At 39.3% G+C, this 18,915-nt stretch overlaps 1 protein-coding gene across 1 annotated transcript in view; it reads left to right on the top strand.

The window, feature by feature from the left end:
* CNOT1 (CCR4-NOT transcription complex, subunit 1) overlaps positions 1-18,915 on the top strand; it is a 124,702-nt gene that overhangs the window by 66,213 nt on the left and 39,574 nt on the right. Inside the window, exons 17-24 of the mRNA XM_011994009.1 lie at positions 8,681-8,831; positions 10,369-10,570; positions 12,030-12,176; positions 13,135-13,259; positions 13,508-13,794; positions 15,175-15,253; positions 17,529-17,759; positions 18,064-18,204. Of these exons, the coding sequence (XP_011849399.1) occupies positions 8,681-8,831; positions 10,369-10,570; positions 12,030-12,176; positions 13,135-13,259; positions 13,508-13,794; positions 15,175-15,253; positions 17,529-17,759; positions 18,064-18,204 (1,363 nt within the window). The remainder of the gene's footprint in view (positions 1-8,680; positions 8,832-10,368; positions 10,571-12,029; positions 12,177-13,134; positions 13,260-13,507; positions 13,795-15,174; positions 15,254-17,528; positions 17,760-18,063; positions 18,205-18,915) is intronic.

Here is an 18,915-nt window from a genome sequence, read left to right as displayed (position 1 = left end):
AAGCTCCGCCTCCTGGGTTCACGCCATTCTCCGGCCTCAGCCTCCCGAGTAGCTGGGACTACAGGTGCCCGCCACCTCGCCCGGCTAGTTTTTTGTATTTCTTAGTAGAGACGGGGTTTCACCGTGTTAGCCAGGATGGTCTCGATCTCCTTACCTTGTGATCCACCCGTCTCGGCCTCCCAAAGTGCTGGGATTACAGGCTTGAGCCACCGCGCCCGGCCGGGGCTTTGTTTTTAAGTGTATGTTTTTGTAATTGTTACATACTTCTTTATTTTATTATTATTTTTGAGATGGAGTCTTGTGTCTCGCTCTGTCGCCCTGGCTGCGGTGTGGTAGCACTGTCTTGTCTCACTGCAACCTACGTTTCATTGATTCTCCTGCCTCAGCCTCTGGAGTAGCTGGGACTACAGGCGTGCGCCACCATGCCCAGCTAATTTTTTTTTTTGTACTTTTAGTAGAGATGAAGTTTCACCATGTTTCCCAGTGTGCCCTTGAACTCCTGACCTCAGGTGATCTACCCGCCTTGGCCTCCCAAAGTGGTGGGATTACAGTCATGAGCCACCATGCCCGGCCTTAATGGTTACATATTTCTGATGGATTGACCCTTATTGTAAAATGTCTTTGTCTCTATTAACAGTTTTTTTCTTAAACGTTTGTTTTGTGTGATACTAGTATAACCATTATAGTTATCTATAGTGGTTTGCTTGGTATATCTTTGTTTTGTTTTTGTTTTTGTTTTTGTTTTTTCCTCAAGCTATATGTGTCTTAATCTGAAGCAGGTCTCTTTTAGAGAAGGTATGGTTGGAGTGTGTTTGTGAATTTGTGTGTGTATTTACTACATTCTGCCTGTCTTGCATTTAATATATTTATTGACAATGTAGGGCTCTTTTGCTGTTAATCTTTCTATCTCTTGTCACCTTTGTCCCTCTGTTCTTCTATTATTGCCTGTCTTACTGTTAAATAAATATTTTGTAGCGTACCATCTTAACTCCTTTGTTTCTTTGACTTTATTTTTTGTTTTGTTTCTTAGTGGCTGCCTTGGGTATTAAAACTAAGATTTTAACTTATTCCAATCTTTTAGTTTCAGTAGGATCCAAAATTTTCCTTTAGTATGGCTTCGTCCCCTTTGCCTTGATTTTTGCCATTATTGTCATACAAATTATACCTTTATACATTATATGGTCACCAAAAGGCTTATAATTCATGCAGTTATTTTTTTGAGGCAGGGTTTCATTCTGTTGCCCATGCAGGACACGATCACAGCTCAGTGCAGCCTCAGCCCTCCAGACTCAAAGCAATCCTCCCGGGTAGCTGGGACCACAAACATGTGCCACTACACCTGATAAATTTTTTTATTTTTTGTAAAGTTGAGGTCTCAGTATGTTGCCCAGTCTGGTCTCGAACCTCTGGGCTCAAACTGATCTCCCGTTTTAGCTTCCCAAAGTGTTTGGATTACAGCAATGAGCCACTGCACCCAGCCTGGTTGTTCTTTAATTAGAAGATTCATACTGTCCTTCATATTTACCTGTGTATCTTTGCCAGTATTTTTTCATACGGATTCAGGTCAGTGTTCAGTGTCTTTTCATTTCAGCCAGGATTCTTGAATTTTTCTTGTTTCAGCAGGACTGCTAGCAATGAATTACCTCTTTTTGTTATCTAGGGAATATCCTAATTCCTCCTGTATCTTTGGGGATAGCTTTGCCAGATGAAGGATTCCTGGTTGGCATTCCTTTTCTTTGAACATTTTGAATATGCTCCCCCACTGCTTTCTGTCCTCCATGGTTTCTGATGAGACATCAGCTGTTAATTTATTGAGTATTGTATGTGATGAGTTGCTTCTGTCTTGCTGCTGGTAAGATACTCTCCTTGTCTTTTTTCTTTCATCAGCTTGATTATGTTGTTCTAGGTGTGAATCTCTTTGAGTTTATTCTACTTAGAATTTATTGAATTTCTTGGATGTCTAGATTAATGTTTTTTATAAAACTTACGGGGTTTTCAGTCATTATTTCTACAAATCTTTCTGTACCTTTTTCTTCTCTCTTTGTACTCCCTTTATGTTTGTGGTGGCACACTCAGTGGTGCGCCAGAGTTCTCAGCCCCTCCCACCCGTTTTTTTTTTTTTCTTTTTTTTTTCATTTTCTCAGGCTAGATAATTTTAATTGATCCATCTTCAAATGAACTCTTTTGTCTGCTTGAATGTATGGTGGGACACGTGGTTAGTGAAACTTTATTACAGTTACTGTACTTTTTCTGTTTGGTACATTGTAGAGTGTAGTGTCTGATGGGAAAAAACAAATTTCTGTTTGGTTCTTGGCTTTTTTTTTTTTTTTTTTGGCTAATTTCTATGGACATGCTTCTTGAGATAATATTCTTATGCTTTCCTTCAGTTCTTTTGATATACTTTCCTTTAAATGTGTTCAGTAGTGGCTGGGTGTCGTGGCTTCAGCCTGTAATCCCAGCAGCCCTTTGGGAGGGCTGGATCACCTGAGATCAGGAGTTTAAGACCAGCCTGACCAACATGGCAAAACCCCGTCTTCACTAAAAATGCAAAAATTAGCCAGATGTAGTGACAGGCGACTGTAGTCCCAGCTATTTGGGAGGCTGAGGCAGGAGAATTGGTTGAACCCAGGAGGCGGAGGTTGCAGTGAGCCAAGTTTGTGCCACTGCACTGCAGCCTGGGCAACAGAGTAAGACTCTGTCTCAAAAATAAATAAAATAAAATAAAAATAAAATAAATAAAATGCAAATAAATGTGTTCTCTGAACCTATTTAAGGTAACCAATTTGAATTCCTTGTCTAGTAAGGCCAACAGCTGTGCTTCCTCAAGGATCATTTCTGCTGATAGCTTTCCAGCCCTTCGTGTGGGACACCCTTTTGTTTCTTTACAGGTCTTGTAATTTTTTTGTTGAAAACAGACAACTTTAAATAATATGGCATTTCCTGAAATCAGATCTTCCCTCTTCAGCAGAGCGTATTGTTCGTTATTGCCCTTTATCTGTTTAGTGACTTTCCTAAACTAATTATCTTCTTTATAATAGTTGGCTACTGAAGTTCCCGCTTGGTTAGCCTTGTTGTCAGCTAAGATTGACAGAGATTTTCCTAAACCTAATCTTGGGAATCAATAATTAGTTTTTACTCTGGGAGAGTCTTAGATGTTCTTTGGGGCTGACTTTCAGCACTAAGCCAGGCAGTTCACAGCCACCTTAGTCTTTACTTCCAAAGTTTTTTTTTCCTCTCTCTCTCTTTTTTCTTTTTTTTTTTTTTAATTGAGACAGAGTCTCACTCTGTTGACCAGGATGGAGAGCAGTGGCACGATCTCGGCTCACTACAACCTCCACCTCCCGGGTTCCAGCGATTCTCCTGCCTCAGCCTCCCGAGTAGCTGGGATTACAGGTGCACACCACCACGCCTGGCTAATTTTTGTATTTTTAGTAGAGACGGAGTTTCACCATGTTGGCCAGGATGGTCTCGATCTCTTGACCTCGTGATCTGCCTGCCTCGGCCTCCCAAAGTGCTGGGATTACAGGCTTAAGTCACCGCACCCGGCCCAAAGTTTTTTACAGTTTTTTTTCGAGATGAAGTTTTGCTCTTGTTGCCCAGGCTGGCGTGCCAGTGGTGCAATCTTGGCTCACTGCAACCTCCACCTCCTGGGTTCAAGCTGTTCTGCCTCAGCCTCCCAAGTAGCTGGGATTGCAAGCATGCACCATTACGCCCAGCTAATTTTGTATTTCTTTTAGTAGAGGCGGTTTCTTATGTTGATCAGGCTGGTCTCGAACTCCCAACCTCAGATGGTTCGCCCGCCTCCCAAAGTGGTGGGATTACAGGTGTGAACCACCGTGCCTGGCCTTCTTTACAGATTTTTAGTTAGCCTGTGGTTTGCTCCAACTGTGATAGTCTTCCATCTCGGACAGGCAGTCAGTTTCAGACAATTACTTTCAAATGTTTTTTGCAAACACCTCATGCAGAAAAGGTTTTTGTTTGGGTCAGTTTTTAGATCAAATAAATCCAACCTTGTCATGGTGTTCTCACACAGACTCCCTATACAGGTGAAATCATGACAGTTCACTGAGAAGGAGGCTTTGATGTTTTAACCCTGTTTTGACTCACTTCTCAGGCTTCTGGTTTTCAAGCTGATTGAGAGCTGTCAGCTTCTAAGCTTGCTGTGTAGCTGGAGATGGGAATAATAGGGTAAATTAATATGCTAGAAAGCTTGATAGTCTCTTGAATAAACATTTCTTACTTGTTTATAAGCCTTTGGTTAATTTCCAAAGTTCTGAAAAAGTTGATTCAGATACTTTTCTAGTTGCTTGTATGAAGGAGAGGAAGTCAGCCCATACCCTATCGTTTTGCCTTGTGAGAGTGTATTTTTTTTTTCTTTTTTTTGAGACAATGTCTTGCTCTGTTGCCTCCGATTAGCTGGGATTACAGGCAAATACCACCAGCCTGGGCTTTATTCTAAAGTGCCCATTTTGTTTTTCTTCCTACTTTAATTTCTGAAATGATGTGTCCTATTGGTGATGTGTCTTATAATTGGTGGAATTACTTTTTTTGTTTTTCCATAAGACATAAAATATTAGTGTGGCTTACACAGTTGAAGGCATTTGAATTCAATGTAGTATAATATAATTACCATCTACTGCTTGGTAGCCTGTTTTTCTGACCCGTGGCATTGGTCTTTTTGGAACAGTTTTTTTTAATTTAATGGTTTGTTTGCTTGCATTTGTTTTCGTGATTGGTAAAACATAGATGTGGTTTTAAAGTCAAAACTCTAAAGCAAGATACATTTGGAGAAATCTTACTTTGAACTCTGATACCTCTACCTTGTTCTCCTTTTCTCCTGTAGTTAGCCACTGTCATTAATTATTTTGCATTATCTTATATTAAAAACAAATACATACTCATTTGTATATTTATCCTTCACTGTAGAAGAAATAATATACAACTTGCTTCTTGATCTTATATCCTAGAGTTCACTCCATACAATTAGAGAGCTTCCTTGTTTCTTTTAATTGCTGCATAATACTCCATTGAATGAGTATTCTGTACTTTAGTCAACCAGTCTCCTACTGGTGAAAATTCACTTTGTTTTCGCTCTTTGTATCACATACAGTGTTGTAGTGAGCAGTGTTTTGCACCCATCATTTTTACCAATGTGTAATTGGACTACTAGAAGTGGATGTGTCAGAATAATAGGTAAATTCGTGTGCGATTGTGTTAGGTATTGCAAAATTTTCCTCCATAGGGATTTTTCTATGTTGTAAAACCAGCAGTGTTACAGCGTCTATTTCCCCACAGCCTTGCTAATACAGTATGTCCCCATTGTTATGGTGAGAATATGGGACAACATGGAGATACGGTATCTCTATGAAGTTTTAATTGTTGTGGAGTATTTGGAATGCAGATACATTTGTAAGTGAAGATTCAGAGGGCCTCTTGTTTCCTTAAATTTGAAATACCTTTAATTATTTTGAGCATTTTTGTGGAAACTAATGTTCTACTTGTTTCTAAAGTAAATAAGTAGACCAATACCTTTAGGAGTGTGAGGCTCCCTTTTCTTTTTTGTGGTCTGCATAGCGTAACAATAGGAATGCATTTCTGAGCTGTGTGTCATTAGGCAATTCTGTCTTTGTGTGAGCATTATATAGTATACTGGTAACAAACCTAGATGGTATAATGTACTGTATACAGTTTGCCTATGTGGTATGGCCTATTCCTCCTAAGCTACCAACCTGCACAGTGATGTTACTATACTGAATATACTGAAGGCAATTATAACACAGTGGTATTTGTATATTTAAACAGAAAAGGTACAGCAAAATATGATATTAGAATTTGTGGGACAACCATTATATATGTGGTCCCGTATACCATTTTGTTGACTGAAATGTCATTATATGGTACGGGACTGTATTTTTCTTCCTGGCTTCAATGGACATAAAACAACTTGTTTATTTCATTTGTTTCTATGTTCAAACTATTGTTATTTTGCTGGCACAAGTAAAAATTTTCATAGATTTTTCTCTGTCGATTTAATGTAATACAGGCTTATTCAGTACTGTTAGCACCCTAGTCTTTTTTTTTTTTTTTCCTCCAAATGTGAAACCACTTTCTTTTCTGAGTGATCACTTTTACTTCTTAATGCCACTAGTAACATTCTGAATTTAGGTGGGAAGATTTAAGACTAAGTTCATGTACAGCTGCTACTGTTTTTTTTTGTTGTTTAAGACAGAGTCTCTCACTGTTGCCCAGGCTTGAGTGCAGTGGTGTGATCTCGGGTCACTGCAACCTCCGCCTCCCAGGTTCAAGCAATTCTCCTGCTTCAGCCTCCCGAGTAGCTGGGATTACAGGCACCTGCCACCACACCTGGCTAATTTTTTGTATTTTTTTTTAGTAAAGAAGGGATTTCACTGTGTTGGCCGGGCTGGTCTCAAACTCCTGACCTTGTGATCCACCCATCTCTGTCTCCCGAAGTGCTGGGATTACAGGCATGAGTCACCGTGCCTTGCCCTTTTTTTTTTAAATTAATTCTTTTAGAGACAGGGTCTTGTTCTTTCTCTAAGACTGGAGTGCATTGATGTGATCATAGCTCACTACAGCCTTGAAATCCTGGGCTCAAGCACTCCTCCCGCCTCAGCCTCCCAAGTGGTTAGGACTACTGTCATGTACCAACACACCTGGCTAATTTTGAAAATTTTTTGTAGAGATGAATTTTTGCTGTGTTCACAGGCTGATTGGTCTTGACGCTCCTTCCTCAAGCGATCCTCCCACTACCGCCTTCCTCCCAAAGTGCTAGGATTATAGGTATAAGCCACCTCCACCTCCCAGCTATCATGTAGAGCTTCTGTTTTTTTTTTGATATGGAGTCTCACACTCTGTTGCCCAGGCTGGAGTACAGTAGTGCAATCTCGGCTCCCGGGTTCAAGCAATTCTCCTGCCTCAGTCTCCTGAGTAGCTGGGATTAGAGGTGACTGCCACTTGCCCGGCTGATTTTTGTATTTTTAGTAGAGATGGAGTTTCACCATGTTGGCCAGGCTGGTCTCGAGCTTCTGACCTCAGGTGATCCGCCTGCCTTAGCCTCCCAAAGTGCTAGGATTATAGGCATGAGCCACCGCTCATGATCCAAGTAGAGCTTCTAAATACAAAGGACCCCATAGTTGTATGAGGCAATACAGACTGAGTATCCCTTCTTGGAAATGCTTGGGATCAGAAGTGTTTTGGGTTTTGGGTTAAAAAAATTTTTTTTAACCATTTGCATTATACTTGCTTAATATACACCTTCAGTTCAAAAATCCAAACTCCAAAATGCTCCAATGAGTATTTCCTTTAAACATTGGCATTCAAAAAGTTTTAGATTTTGTAGTGTTTGGGATTCAGATTTTCGGATTTGGGATGCTCAACCTGTGATAGCAACCTAAGATAGGAAAATTGTTTAACTGTCAAGTAAACATTTACCCTACTTGACATTTGTTTTAGAGGTCAGTCGCTTCTTCATGTGCTTGTTAAAGGTAATGACTATGCATGGTGTTTTTGTCTATAAGTACATATATTATCTTAGACTGTGATATACTAGTATAAAAATTGCATGCCTGTTTGCTTTGATATGTTTGGGTTTGGGCATAATTTTTGACAAAGTGGTTGAAGCTATGGAATGTTTCTTGGAGAATTTTAAAATATTTTGGTTGTACTGTGTACTAGTTCATTTCAGAAGTCCAAATTAGTTTCAAGAGAAAGCCAGCACTCAGAAAATTCTAGTGATGAGTGACAAGTGCAGAGGGATAGGATGTGGCAGAAATTTGGCTACATGTTCCAGCAAGTTTTCTTTCCCCTTTCCCTTTACTTCTCGTCTCTTACCCAGGCTGAAATGCTGTGGTGTGATTATAGCTCATTGCAGCCTCGAACTCCTGCACTCTATCAGTCCTCCCAACTCAGCTTCCCAAGTAGCTGGGAGTACAGGCGCATGCCACGAGACCAGGCTCACTTTTGTTTTGTTTTGTTTTGTTTTGTTTTGTTTTGTTTTGGAGACGGAATCTTGCTCTGTCACCCAGGCTGGAGTGCAGTGGCGTGATCTCGGTTCACTGCAGTCTCTGCCTCCCAGGTTCAAGTGATTCTTCTGCCTCAGCCTCCTGAGTAGCTGGAACTACAGGCGTGCGCCTGGCTAATTTTTGTGTTTTTAGTAGAGATGGGATTTCACCATGTTAGCCAGACTGGTCTTGAACTCCTGACCTTAGGCAAACTGCCCACCTTGGCCTCCCAAAGTGCTGGGATAACAGGCGTGAGCCACTACGCCCTGCCTCAACTTTTTAATACTTATTTAATATTTGTAGACATGGGATCTTGCTATCTTGCCCAAGGTTGGCCTCAAACTCCTGGCTCAAGCAATCCTTCCGCCTCAGTCTTTCAAAGCAATGGGACTACAGGTATGAGCCACTGTGCCCGGCCTCAACAAAGTTTCTTTATTAGAAAATCAAATTGGTACTCAGGAGGCTGAGGCAGAAGAATTGCCTGAACCCTGCGGGGCAGAGGTTGCAGTGAACTGATACCGTGCCACTGCACTCCAGTCTGGGTGACAGAGTGAGACTCCATCTCAAAAAGAAACAAAAAAAATAAAAATCAGATTGGTTTACTTACATGTTCTGGGGAATAGGAACTGATTTTTTTTACTTTTTCCCCTCTATTTTAGGAGTGTTTCTCAGGAGCTATCGGAAACTATCCTCACCATGGTAGCCAATTGCAGTAATGTTATGAATAAGGCCAGACAACCACCACCTGGAGTTATGCCAAAAGGCCGTCCTCCTAGTGCTAGCAGCTTAGATGCCATTTCTCCTGTTCAGGTAAATGAGTGCTACATTCGATACATCTTCATTTGCCATAGATTTGGAATAGAATAAGCTTCTATGTCTTTAATAAATTGTCTGAATTTGTTACATTTTAGATAACTGCATGTCTAGCATCCACTTATTTTAAAGGAGATATGTAAATAGGCATTGTAGTTAAGAATAGATTTTATCATCAAATAGAACGTGACTCTAAGAGGAAATATACAAACAACTTATTTAGGTAAATGAAAAGGGTTTCTTTTTAAAATATGAATTACATAGACTCTTGAGACCTAAGCACTGCCTTTGAACCTGATGTGTCTTGTTTGTAGCTTCACGGGCCAAGCAACAGTGCTAGAGCATAACGACTTGTTATAACTGGGGCTCTTCAGCTCTCAACTGAACTGCTCTTTTAAAAACAAGGTACATTTAAGTTACTCCCTGACATCAACCACCCCCTTCTCTCTGGGAGCAACATATTGCGCTTCTATTTTCAGATGCATTGAATGGCATATTGGGTTTTAAGGAAAGAAAGAGGCTAAAACTTAGTGATTCAGTGGCTACTTCCCTATAAAAGGCATTTGCTTGTCACATTCTATAGCCATGAAGGTATGAAGTAGTGCCACAAACTTAAGAAGCCTGGAAGTGCAGTTATTAGATATTTTAAAAATACATATTTTGGTGAATAACATACCTTGTTTTTGTTTTCAAAATTGGAGCTGATCTTCCCCCACCTCCAAAATTCCCAAATTTTGACTAAATTTATTTTGACTGGGAGATTTGTTTCTAATTTCTAATATTTCTATTTATGTTGAAACTTAAATCTAGCTTGAGAGATTGTTTTAAAGTGACTTATTGGAATTTGTGAGGATTTATTAATATAACTGTCCCATGTCACCACTAAAAGTTTAGGGCAGTTCATCTTAAGTGTTGTTCATTAGATTTTATAGCCCTTTTTATGGCTCTGTTATAGGTTGAGCATCCTTAATCTGTAAATCTAGAATGCTCCAAAATCAAACTTTTGGAGCACTGACATGACACACCACAAGTAGAAAATTCCATACCTAATCTGATGTTATGTGTTGAGTCAGAACATAGTCATAGTTTTGTTTCACGCACAAAATGCTTAAAAAAATATTGTATAAGATTACATTCTGGTTATGTGTATATAGGTGTATGTGAAACAAGTGAATTTCATGCTTTGACATGGGTCCCCTCCCCATGATGGGATTGTTATGATATCTGGTTATGTGTGCACAAATATTCCAAAATCCAAAATTGAAAACTTTTCTGGTCCCAAATATTTTCGATAAGGGATTCTCAACCTGAACTTTGTCAAAGGCAAACTCTTTAAACCTATTCCATATGTGACACAGTAAGAAAAGTGACTGACACGCTTGACTTGATAACTGGGATTTAAGTATCATTGTGATTGAGTGGGTGTAATAGTTTGCTTTTTAAGAGTATCAAGAGCTGTTGTTAAAGACTGCTTTATGTGTGTCTGCCTTTCCTCGAAGTATGTTTAATACATTTTTATAATGTTTTTCTTTAGATTGACCCTCTTGCTGGAATGACATCTCTTAGTATAGGTGGTTCAGCTGCCCCTCACACCCAGAGTATGCAGGGTTTTCCTCCAAATTTGGGTTCTGCATTCAGTACCCCTCAGTCACCAGCAAAAGCATTTCCACCCCTTTCAACCCCCAATCAAACCACTGCATTCAGTGGTATTGGAGGACTTTCATCACAGCTTCCAGGTAAGGGGGAGGCAAATGAGAGCGTGGATTATTCATAAGTTTCATTATGCCTTACTATTTCGTAAGGGGTTTGGAGTCACTATGACAAGGAAAGCTGTTTAAATGAAATTGTGAAAGCTCCTTCAGTATCCGAAGTTAGGAAAAGAAAAACAGATTATATTCCATTCAGTCTAATTGGAGGAAAGAATTAGGATATTTGTAGTTGTAAAGTTAATTGAATTATTTAGTAAGGATTTTGTGTTAACATGATAATATAAGTGGTAACATGTATGTTAATCACTTTCTAAAGGGCTTAGATCAAGAACTAACAGCTTTATGAATTCAGGTTGGTATAATAAAGTTAGAAACTATTGTACATATCAGGTTCAGGCATATGTTCTGCCTGCCTTATTGCATTTCACCAGCCTTGAAGATGATAGGACATCCTAAAAACATTTTAAGGTTTTTTTTTTTTTTTTTTTTTGCGAGGGACGGGGTTTCACTCTTGTTGCCCAGGCTGGAGTGCAGTGGCACTATTTCGGCTCCCTGCAACCTTAGCCTCCCAGGTTTAAGCGATTCTCCTGCCTCACCTCCTGAGTAGCTGGGATTACAGGCACCGGCCACCATGGCTTGCTAGTTTTTTGTATTTTTAGTAGAGACAGGGTTTCACCATGTTGGCCAGGCTCGTCTCAAATTCCTGACCTCAGGTGATCCACCCACCTTGGCCCCCCAAAGTGCTGGGATTACACACGTGAGCCACCGCGCCTGGCCACGTTTTCAGTTTTTTTCCCAGATACCGTGGCATGTAACTTCACATTGAAGTAAAAGCTACATTTTTTTGGTTGTTGTGGTTGTTTGTTACCTACATCTTCTTAGCCCCCTGTACCTGTTATGTTGACACTGTAAGTTCGGGCACTAAAACCTAAGGACTTCAGTGTTATCATTGACTCTGATCTAGTTAACATTGCTGCTCTGTGCTTCCGGCTTTTATGATTAATTCATTTAAATAAACGTTACTGAACTTACTAAGGCCTTCCTAGCAAAGCTCTAATTACTGTAAGATTCCGTTTGTCAGAGTTGAGAGGAATAAAGAAGTTTTGAGACTCATGGTAACTTTAAAAGATGGTATCATGAAATTATCTGATTTGAATAATTGAGAAAAGCTAGCCACCTCCTTATTTTAACTACCTTGGGTATGGGAGTATGTGCTTTGAGAATGTATACTTAATTTTTTGCACATTATCAAGAATATAAATAATTCCAGATGCTGAAGAAATTTGGATTATCTGTTGTTACTGCCTAGTTTGTAGGCTCTGTAAAATTGAATAGATGTAATAAGGGAATTAACAAAGGCTCTGACTTTTAAAGTAAGAGTTATTATGACTATTTTAAAAGTCAGTCTTATTAATACATCTGAGATGTTAATAAAATCAAGAATATGAATAATGATAGGATTTGTGGCTGCCTTCGTTCTCTCTAGTAGGTGGTCTTGGCACAGGCAGCCTGACTGGTATAGGAACTGGTGCTCTTGGACTCCCTGCAGTGAATAACGACCCTTTTGTACAGAGGAAATTGGGCACCTCTGGACTGAATCAGCCTACATTCCAGCAGAGTAAGATGAAACCTTGTAAGTGGTAGTGTTGTCTGTGATTGTGAAGTGTGACTGATAAAAATGTTTAGTTGTATGTCTTATTTGTGTTAGTAGGGCCATATGTTGATGTGCCTTCTAGACCAGTAGGAATAAATTCACAAATTTGAATTATTAAAATAAAAGTTAGAGATATCAATCCACTTTTGCTGTGGATTCCCAGAACAAAGTCATGGTTAGTAAGAGGCTGCATCCTGAGGGTGTTTGTCTTAAAAGTAAGAAATAGATATGATAAAGAGAAATTAATATGTGGTAGATAAATGAATGTAACTCTTGTACTTAACCTAAACATGTGTTGAGTTTTTTTTTAAAGCAAGTCAGGAGTGACAAGGAAAATTTCAGATTTCTGTTTCCAATTTTTGTTTCACTTCCTTAGTGATTTTTTATCCTAACTAAATTCATAGAAGTCATCTTTATAAATCCATAGGTATAATTGACTGAAGTCCTTGTCATTGGGACTGTGTAGTCATGACACGAGATTTGAAAGTATTCCAGCTGACTTGATAACGTTAGTGTGAAAGTCTTGTCTGAATGTTACGTTTTGTAGCATGCTTTGTGTTTACATCAGTCTTTCATGCACATGCATGATAATTATATGTTAAATGTGATTTTTATTATAAAGCGATAAAGATTTGTTAACTTAATGAGGTTGTATTAAGGGTAAGTGCATTTTGAGTTTGAACCAAGTTAACTTTTGTGTTGTAATGAGTCCTGATGAAGATAATACTAATGTAGAATTATGGAAGACACTTTGTTAAGGATCTTTTATGTCTACCCTAGAACACGTTAATACTGAAACTTGACCGCTTAATACCTTTTTCAGTTTTTTTATATTTCCCTTAAAGTTAGAACTGCAGTAGTCTCTGGCTGTCTGTGTTTTATGGGGAAGTGGAAGAAGGGCTTAAATACCCACTGATGCCTTTTTTGTTTCCAATAGCGGACTTGTCTCAGGTGTGGCCAGAGGCAAACCAGCACTTTAGTAAAGAGATAGATGATGAAGCAAACAGCTATTTTCAGCGAATATATAATCATCCACCACATCCAACCATGTCTGTTGATGAGGTGAGTGTCTAGGATGATCCGATTATTTATTGTTTAAGCCAGTCTTAAATAAATGTCCTTTTCAGTGTTTTTAGAAATCCAGTTCAAAGTGCTCTGATATAGCAATGTGTGTTTTGAAACCTTAATATTTGTCTCAAGCTCTTTTGGTAAATATTCTACTTAACAGTCTTTTGTCAAGGGTATTTGAGAAAGGCACTTAGTAATTGTTTCCTTTATGTGTGCACTGTTTTTTTGTCTTGCTTTTCCAGGTATTAGAAATGCTGCAGAGATTTAAAGACTCTACTATAAAGAGGGAACGAGAAGTGTTTAACTGTATGCTAAGGAACTTGTTTGAAGAATATCGTTTTTTTCCCCAGTATCCTGATAAAGAGTTACATATAACAGCCTGCCTGTTTGGTGGCATAATTGAGAAAGGACTGGTCACTTACATGGCACTAGGTCTGGCTCTACGATATGTTCTTGAAGCCTTACGCAAGCCTTTTGGATCCAAAATGTATTATTTCGGGATTGCTGCACTAGATAGATTTAAAAACAGGTAAGTGGATAGGTTTCCTATGAAGTGTCTCTTCCCTGACCCCACAGACAGGGTCTTCACTCTTACCCAGGCTGGAGTGCAGTGGCGCGATCTTGGCTCACTACAGCCTTGACCTCGCGGGCTCAAGTGATTCTCTCACTTCAGCCTCCTGAGTAGCTGGGACCACAGGTGCATACCACTATGCCCAGCCTTTTGTATTTTTTGTACAGACAGAGTTTTACCATGTTACTCAATCTGGTCTTAAACTCCCGCCTCGGTCTCTGAAAGTTCTGGGATTATGGTGTGAGCCACTGTGCCTGGCCTGAAGCTTTTTTTTTTTTTGAGATGGGGTCTTGCTCTGTTGCCCAGGCTGGAGTGCAGTGGTGCGATCTGGGCTCACTGCAACCTCCACCTCCGGAGTTCAAGCGATTCTCCTGCCTCAACCTCCCGAGTAGCTGGGATTAGAGACGCGTGCCACTGCACCCAGCTAATTTTTGTATTTTTAGTAGAGACAGGGTTCCATCATGTTGGCCAGGCTTGAACTCCTGACCTCAGGTGATCCATCTGCCTCGGCCTCCCAGAGTGCTGGGATTATAGGTGTGAGCCACTGGGCCCGGCTAAAGCTTCTCTTTTTAAAAATAAGTGGTAGGAAAACTAAAATGAGAGCAGAGGTTTTTTGGTTGGATATTTATGAGGTATACTTTGTACAGTAGAAGTCTTCCCTTTTAGGTGTATAGTTCTTTGAATTTTGGCAAATTTATGTAGTTCTGTAACTCCCACCACAATCAAGATACAGAATATTTTGGAACTCCTGAACTCAAGTGATTGTCCTGCTGTGGCCTCCCAAAGTGATGAGATTATAGGCATAAATCAGCATGCCCGGCTGATGCAGAATATTTTCATCATCTCCCAAGAGGTTTCCTTGTTCCCCTTTGTAGTTAGTCCCCTTCCCTGACTCGCAATCTCTGATAATCTCTAAAGTTTTTCTAGAATGTCATTTACACGGAGTCATAGAAATATGTAGTTTTTTGAGATTTATGTTACTACATGTTTCAGTAGTCTTTGTGTAGTATTCTATATGAGTTGACTACAAATTATTTTTCCATTCGTATGTAGGTGAAAATTTGAATTGTTTCCAGATAAGTGGCTCATTTTAATCTATTTTTAAGTAGAATATAGCCTTTAAAAATCAAAGGTAGTGTCTTTTCTGATGTAAATCCAGTGAAAATCATCAGTATTTTCTCCTTCTACTTTTGTTTTCTTCCCTTTGACATTTTCTTCAAATAAGTTATTCATAGGTAAGATGGAGAAAATGACCTAGATTAGCATTTGGACAAAAACATTTTGTTAGTGCTGCTTCTGTTCTGACACGAAATGATGGCAGAATGATTTTGTTGGCAGATTGAAGGACTATCCCCAGTATTGTCAGCATTTGGCTTCTATCAGTCACTTTATGCAATTTCCACATCATTTACAGGAGGTAAGTGCCCTCTGTACCTAAAACCTAAATAGCTGTGTAGTATTTGGAGGGTTTAATATTTTGGCTCTTTTTGTAGACTTGATGGTAGTGGCATTAAGATTTCTTAATAATTGGCATGATATAGGTATACATATTAGTTGAGGTTGTTCATTTTGTGGCCTTACAAGAAAACATGAAAAAATAATCATTCTTGGATTATCTTTTCTAAGTAGCAGGCTTACTTCAAAAACTTTTTACTCATTCTTTTAACCTGATAATGGAGTTGAAGAATAAACAGTTCTACTAAGAGAATCTTTATCTTAGGTAAAGTACAGACACCCTGCCTCATTCTAAAAGGGAATTGGAGTGGGAATCTTGTGTGTAAAAATGTGAAATTTTTATGAGTTAATATGAGCCAAAGCTGTTACACATAAGACTTAGATCATGTTTATTAAAAATAAAGGCTTCAGGCCGGGCGCGGTGGCTCAAGCCTGTAATCCCAGCACTTTGGGAGGCCGAGACGGGCGAATCACGAGGTCAGGAGATCGAGACCATCCTGGCTAACACGGTGAAACCCCGTCTCTACTAAAAAATACAAAAAACTACCCGGGCGTGGTGGCGGGCACCTGTAGTCCCAGCTACTCGGGAGGCTGAGGCAGGAGAATGGCCTAAACCCGGGAGGCGGAGCTTGCAATGAGCTGAGATCCGGCCACTGCACTCCAGCCTGGGCGACAGAGCCAGACTCCGTCTCAAAAAAAAAAAAAAAAAATAGAAATAAAGGCTTCTTAACACTTCCTTAGATTCCTTTGAGGTGTGGTTTTTGTTTTGTTTTTGTTTTTGTTTTGAGATGGAATCTTGCTCTGTCGCCCAGGCTGGAGTGAGACAATCTTGGCTCACTGAAACATCTTCCTCCCGGGTTCAAGTGATTCTCCCATCTCAGCTTCCTGAGTAGCTGCGATTACAGGCGCCTGCCATCATGCCCGGCTAATTTTTGTCTTTTTGTAGAGACGAAGTTTCACGCTGTTGACCAGGCTGGTCTTGAACTCCTGACCTCAGGTGATCTGCCCACCTCCGCCCTGCAGAGTGCTGGGATTACAGGTGTAAACCACCACACCCGCCTGAGATGCTTATTTAAAAGGAGTCAGTCCCTGGGAAAATAGACCTAGGGAATATACATTTTAAAAACCATTTTATATGATCGTTATTTTTACCGAAATTTGAGAAGCATTGTTGCAGTGACTGATTTTAGGTTAATTGGTAAGCATTATCTATACCTTTGTCTTGGTTTTGGTCAACATCAGTTTACGTAGAACAGGGAAGTTGGTTAATTGACTTTATTTTTAACATGCAGTAGACAACTTTATAAGATCTTATTTTAAGAAATCCGGATGATCAGAATTTGAACCTACTTGATATTCTGTATTTTAATTTAGTTCAGTGCTCTCTACCTCATCCTTCTAGATTTATTAGGAGGGCAGGGTTATTGTAATGACTTAATCTCTGGGAATGTGGAGTATATTCATTCAAGTGAGTGGACTGAGACAAATTAAGAGACAGGAATATGGAGCTTGAAAGACTTGGAGAAAGAGTGAGTTAGCAGGAGAGCAACCACTCAAAACTAGTCCCTAGCACCCACTGTATGTAGCAAGATAGCCAGAGAGAGAGGAGAGAGAGAGAGCATCACTTTCTGTACTTTGTCAGCATAAAGGGCTATACTTTCTTCTGAGACTCTCTTTCCTACTTTAGAAATGTCCCTCTAAAAATAAAACTGTTGTATACATAATTGGTAGGTTTAGTTCTGCTAGGTAAGGACTGTTGAAATAGCTTCGGGATCCTTATGTCAGCACTCTAAATTGTGTGGGGATGGGCTCTGTAGAGTATTTTTTTGTAATAGCTTTATTGAGATAATAACTCATACTACCACGGTTTTTGTTTTTTAAGACCTTTGGTTTCTCATTGCTGCCTAATTAGAAAAGAGATGAGTTTACTGTATGAATTATTAAGACTTTCAAAATTTGCATTTTTTAAGGAGTTTAAAGGCATTTGTATGCAGTATCTGGGGCTGCTGCTTTAGAAGTTGTTTTGCTGTAGTTCTCTCATAAATACTAAGATTTTATCGCTGAAGGAGTTCATGGAATCTACTTACGTACTAGTGCCAGGGTATGGGGCAAAGAGTATGGAGCTAGATGAACCAAAAAAGCATTCATGCATGTTTTTTACCCTCTCAGAAAAGAGGGACATATAATCCAGACTTAGCAATTAAGGTTAACTCTTTTTCCTCTCCCTACCCTTTTAGTATATTGAGTATGGACAGCAGTCTAGAGATCCTCCTGTGAAAATGCAAGGCTCTATCACAACTCCTGGAAGTATTGCACTGGCTCAGGCCCAGGCTCAGGCCCAGGTTCCAGCAAAAGCTCCTCTTGCTGGTCAAGTTAGCACTATGGTTACCACCTCAACAACCACCACTGTTGCTAAAACGGTTACAGTCACCAGGCCAACTGGAGTCAGCTTTAAGAAAGATGTGCCAGTAAGTAGATCTGTCTTTTTTCTCTTCTAGGATTTATGATTATATCACTAGTGAACATGTATTAGAATTTTATCATAACATGCCTGCCAAAAAAGATATAAAAGACCAACATTTCTTCCTTTGTATCTCCCATCCTTATGTTTCCCAGAGGCAAACATTATTAATAGTTCACTATTCTTGCCCACGTTTCTAATATACAATCATACCGTGTGTATTTTTTAACACTAAGTCTGTATACATTATTGGACTTTTTTCAGAGAAGCACTTCAACTTATTTGCTTTATGTACTTTATTTTTTTTTTAGCCTTCTATTAATACTACAAATATAGATACGTTGCTTGTAGCCACCGATCAAACTGAGAGAATTGTGGAGCCCCCGGAAAATATCCAGGAGAAAATTGCTTTTATTTTCAATAATCTCTCACAGTCAAATATGACACAAAAGGTGAGCATGCTGTCATAGTTTATAAATTCCTTCTCTTTTCCTTAATGGACTAAAGGATATATTGTTGACCCTTTTACATACTCACTTTAAAGGTAGAGGTAATAAACTCAAAGGGAATATGTGTATTTAACCTAGTGGTTTTGGTAAACATTAAATAGTACCAATTTTTAAGGTTTTGTTTTGCAGCTTTTTGAAATAAGCTTAATGTTCTTATGGTGATAGAAAGTTTCATTTGTACTAGTCATTAGTCAAAACTCATTTTCTCCCAGAGACTATTCAGAGTATTTATTACAACCTAATAACTGAGGCTGACTTTGTGAAAAGCATAAAGAATGCCACTTGCCTCCTCAGATTACATGGTAAGACAGTATAGTTGACCCTTGAGCAACATGGGGGTTAGGGTTGCCAATCCTCTATGTAGCCAAATCCTGGTATAACTTTTTATTCCCCCAGAGCTTAACTATTAACAGCCTACTGTTGACCAGAAGCCTTACTGTGATAACACAAATAGTTGATTAACACATATCTTATATGCATATAATACTGTATTCTTAGAATAAAATAAACTGGAAAAAAATATTATGAAGGAAAATTATAAGGAAGAAAAGATATATTTACTATCTGTTAAGTGGAAATGATCATCATACAGGTCTTTATCTTCATGAGGAGGAGAAGAGGAAGTCTTGGTGTCTCCGAGGTAGTGGAGGTATT

The sequence above is a fragment of the Mandrillus leucophaeus genome, unplaced genomic scaffold (genome assembly GCF_000951045.1).
Source record: "Mandrillus leucophaeus isolate KB7577 unplaced genomic scaffold, Mleu.le_1.0 Scaffold44, whole genome shotgun sequence".
In the NCBI taxonomy this organism is placed as follows: Eukaryota; Metazoa; Chordata; class Mammalia; order Primates; family Cercopithecidae; genus Mandrillus; species Mandrillus leucophaeus.
The sequence above is the reverse complement of the archived record's forward strand: the minus strand, read 5'-3'. Positions and strand labels throughout refer to the sequence as shown.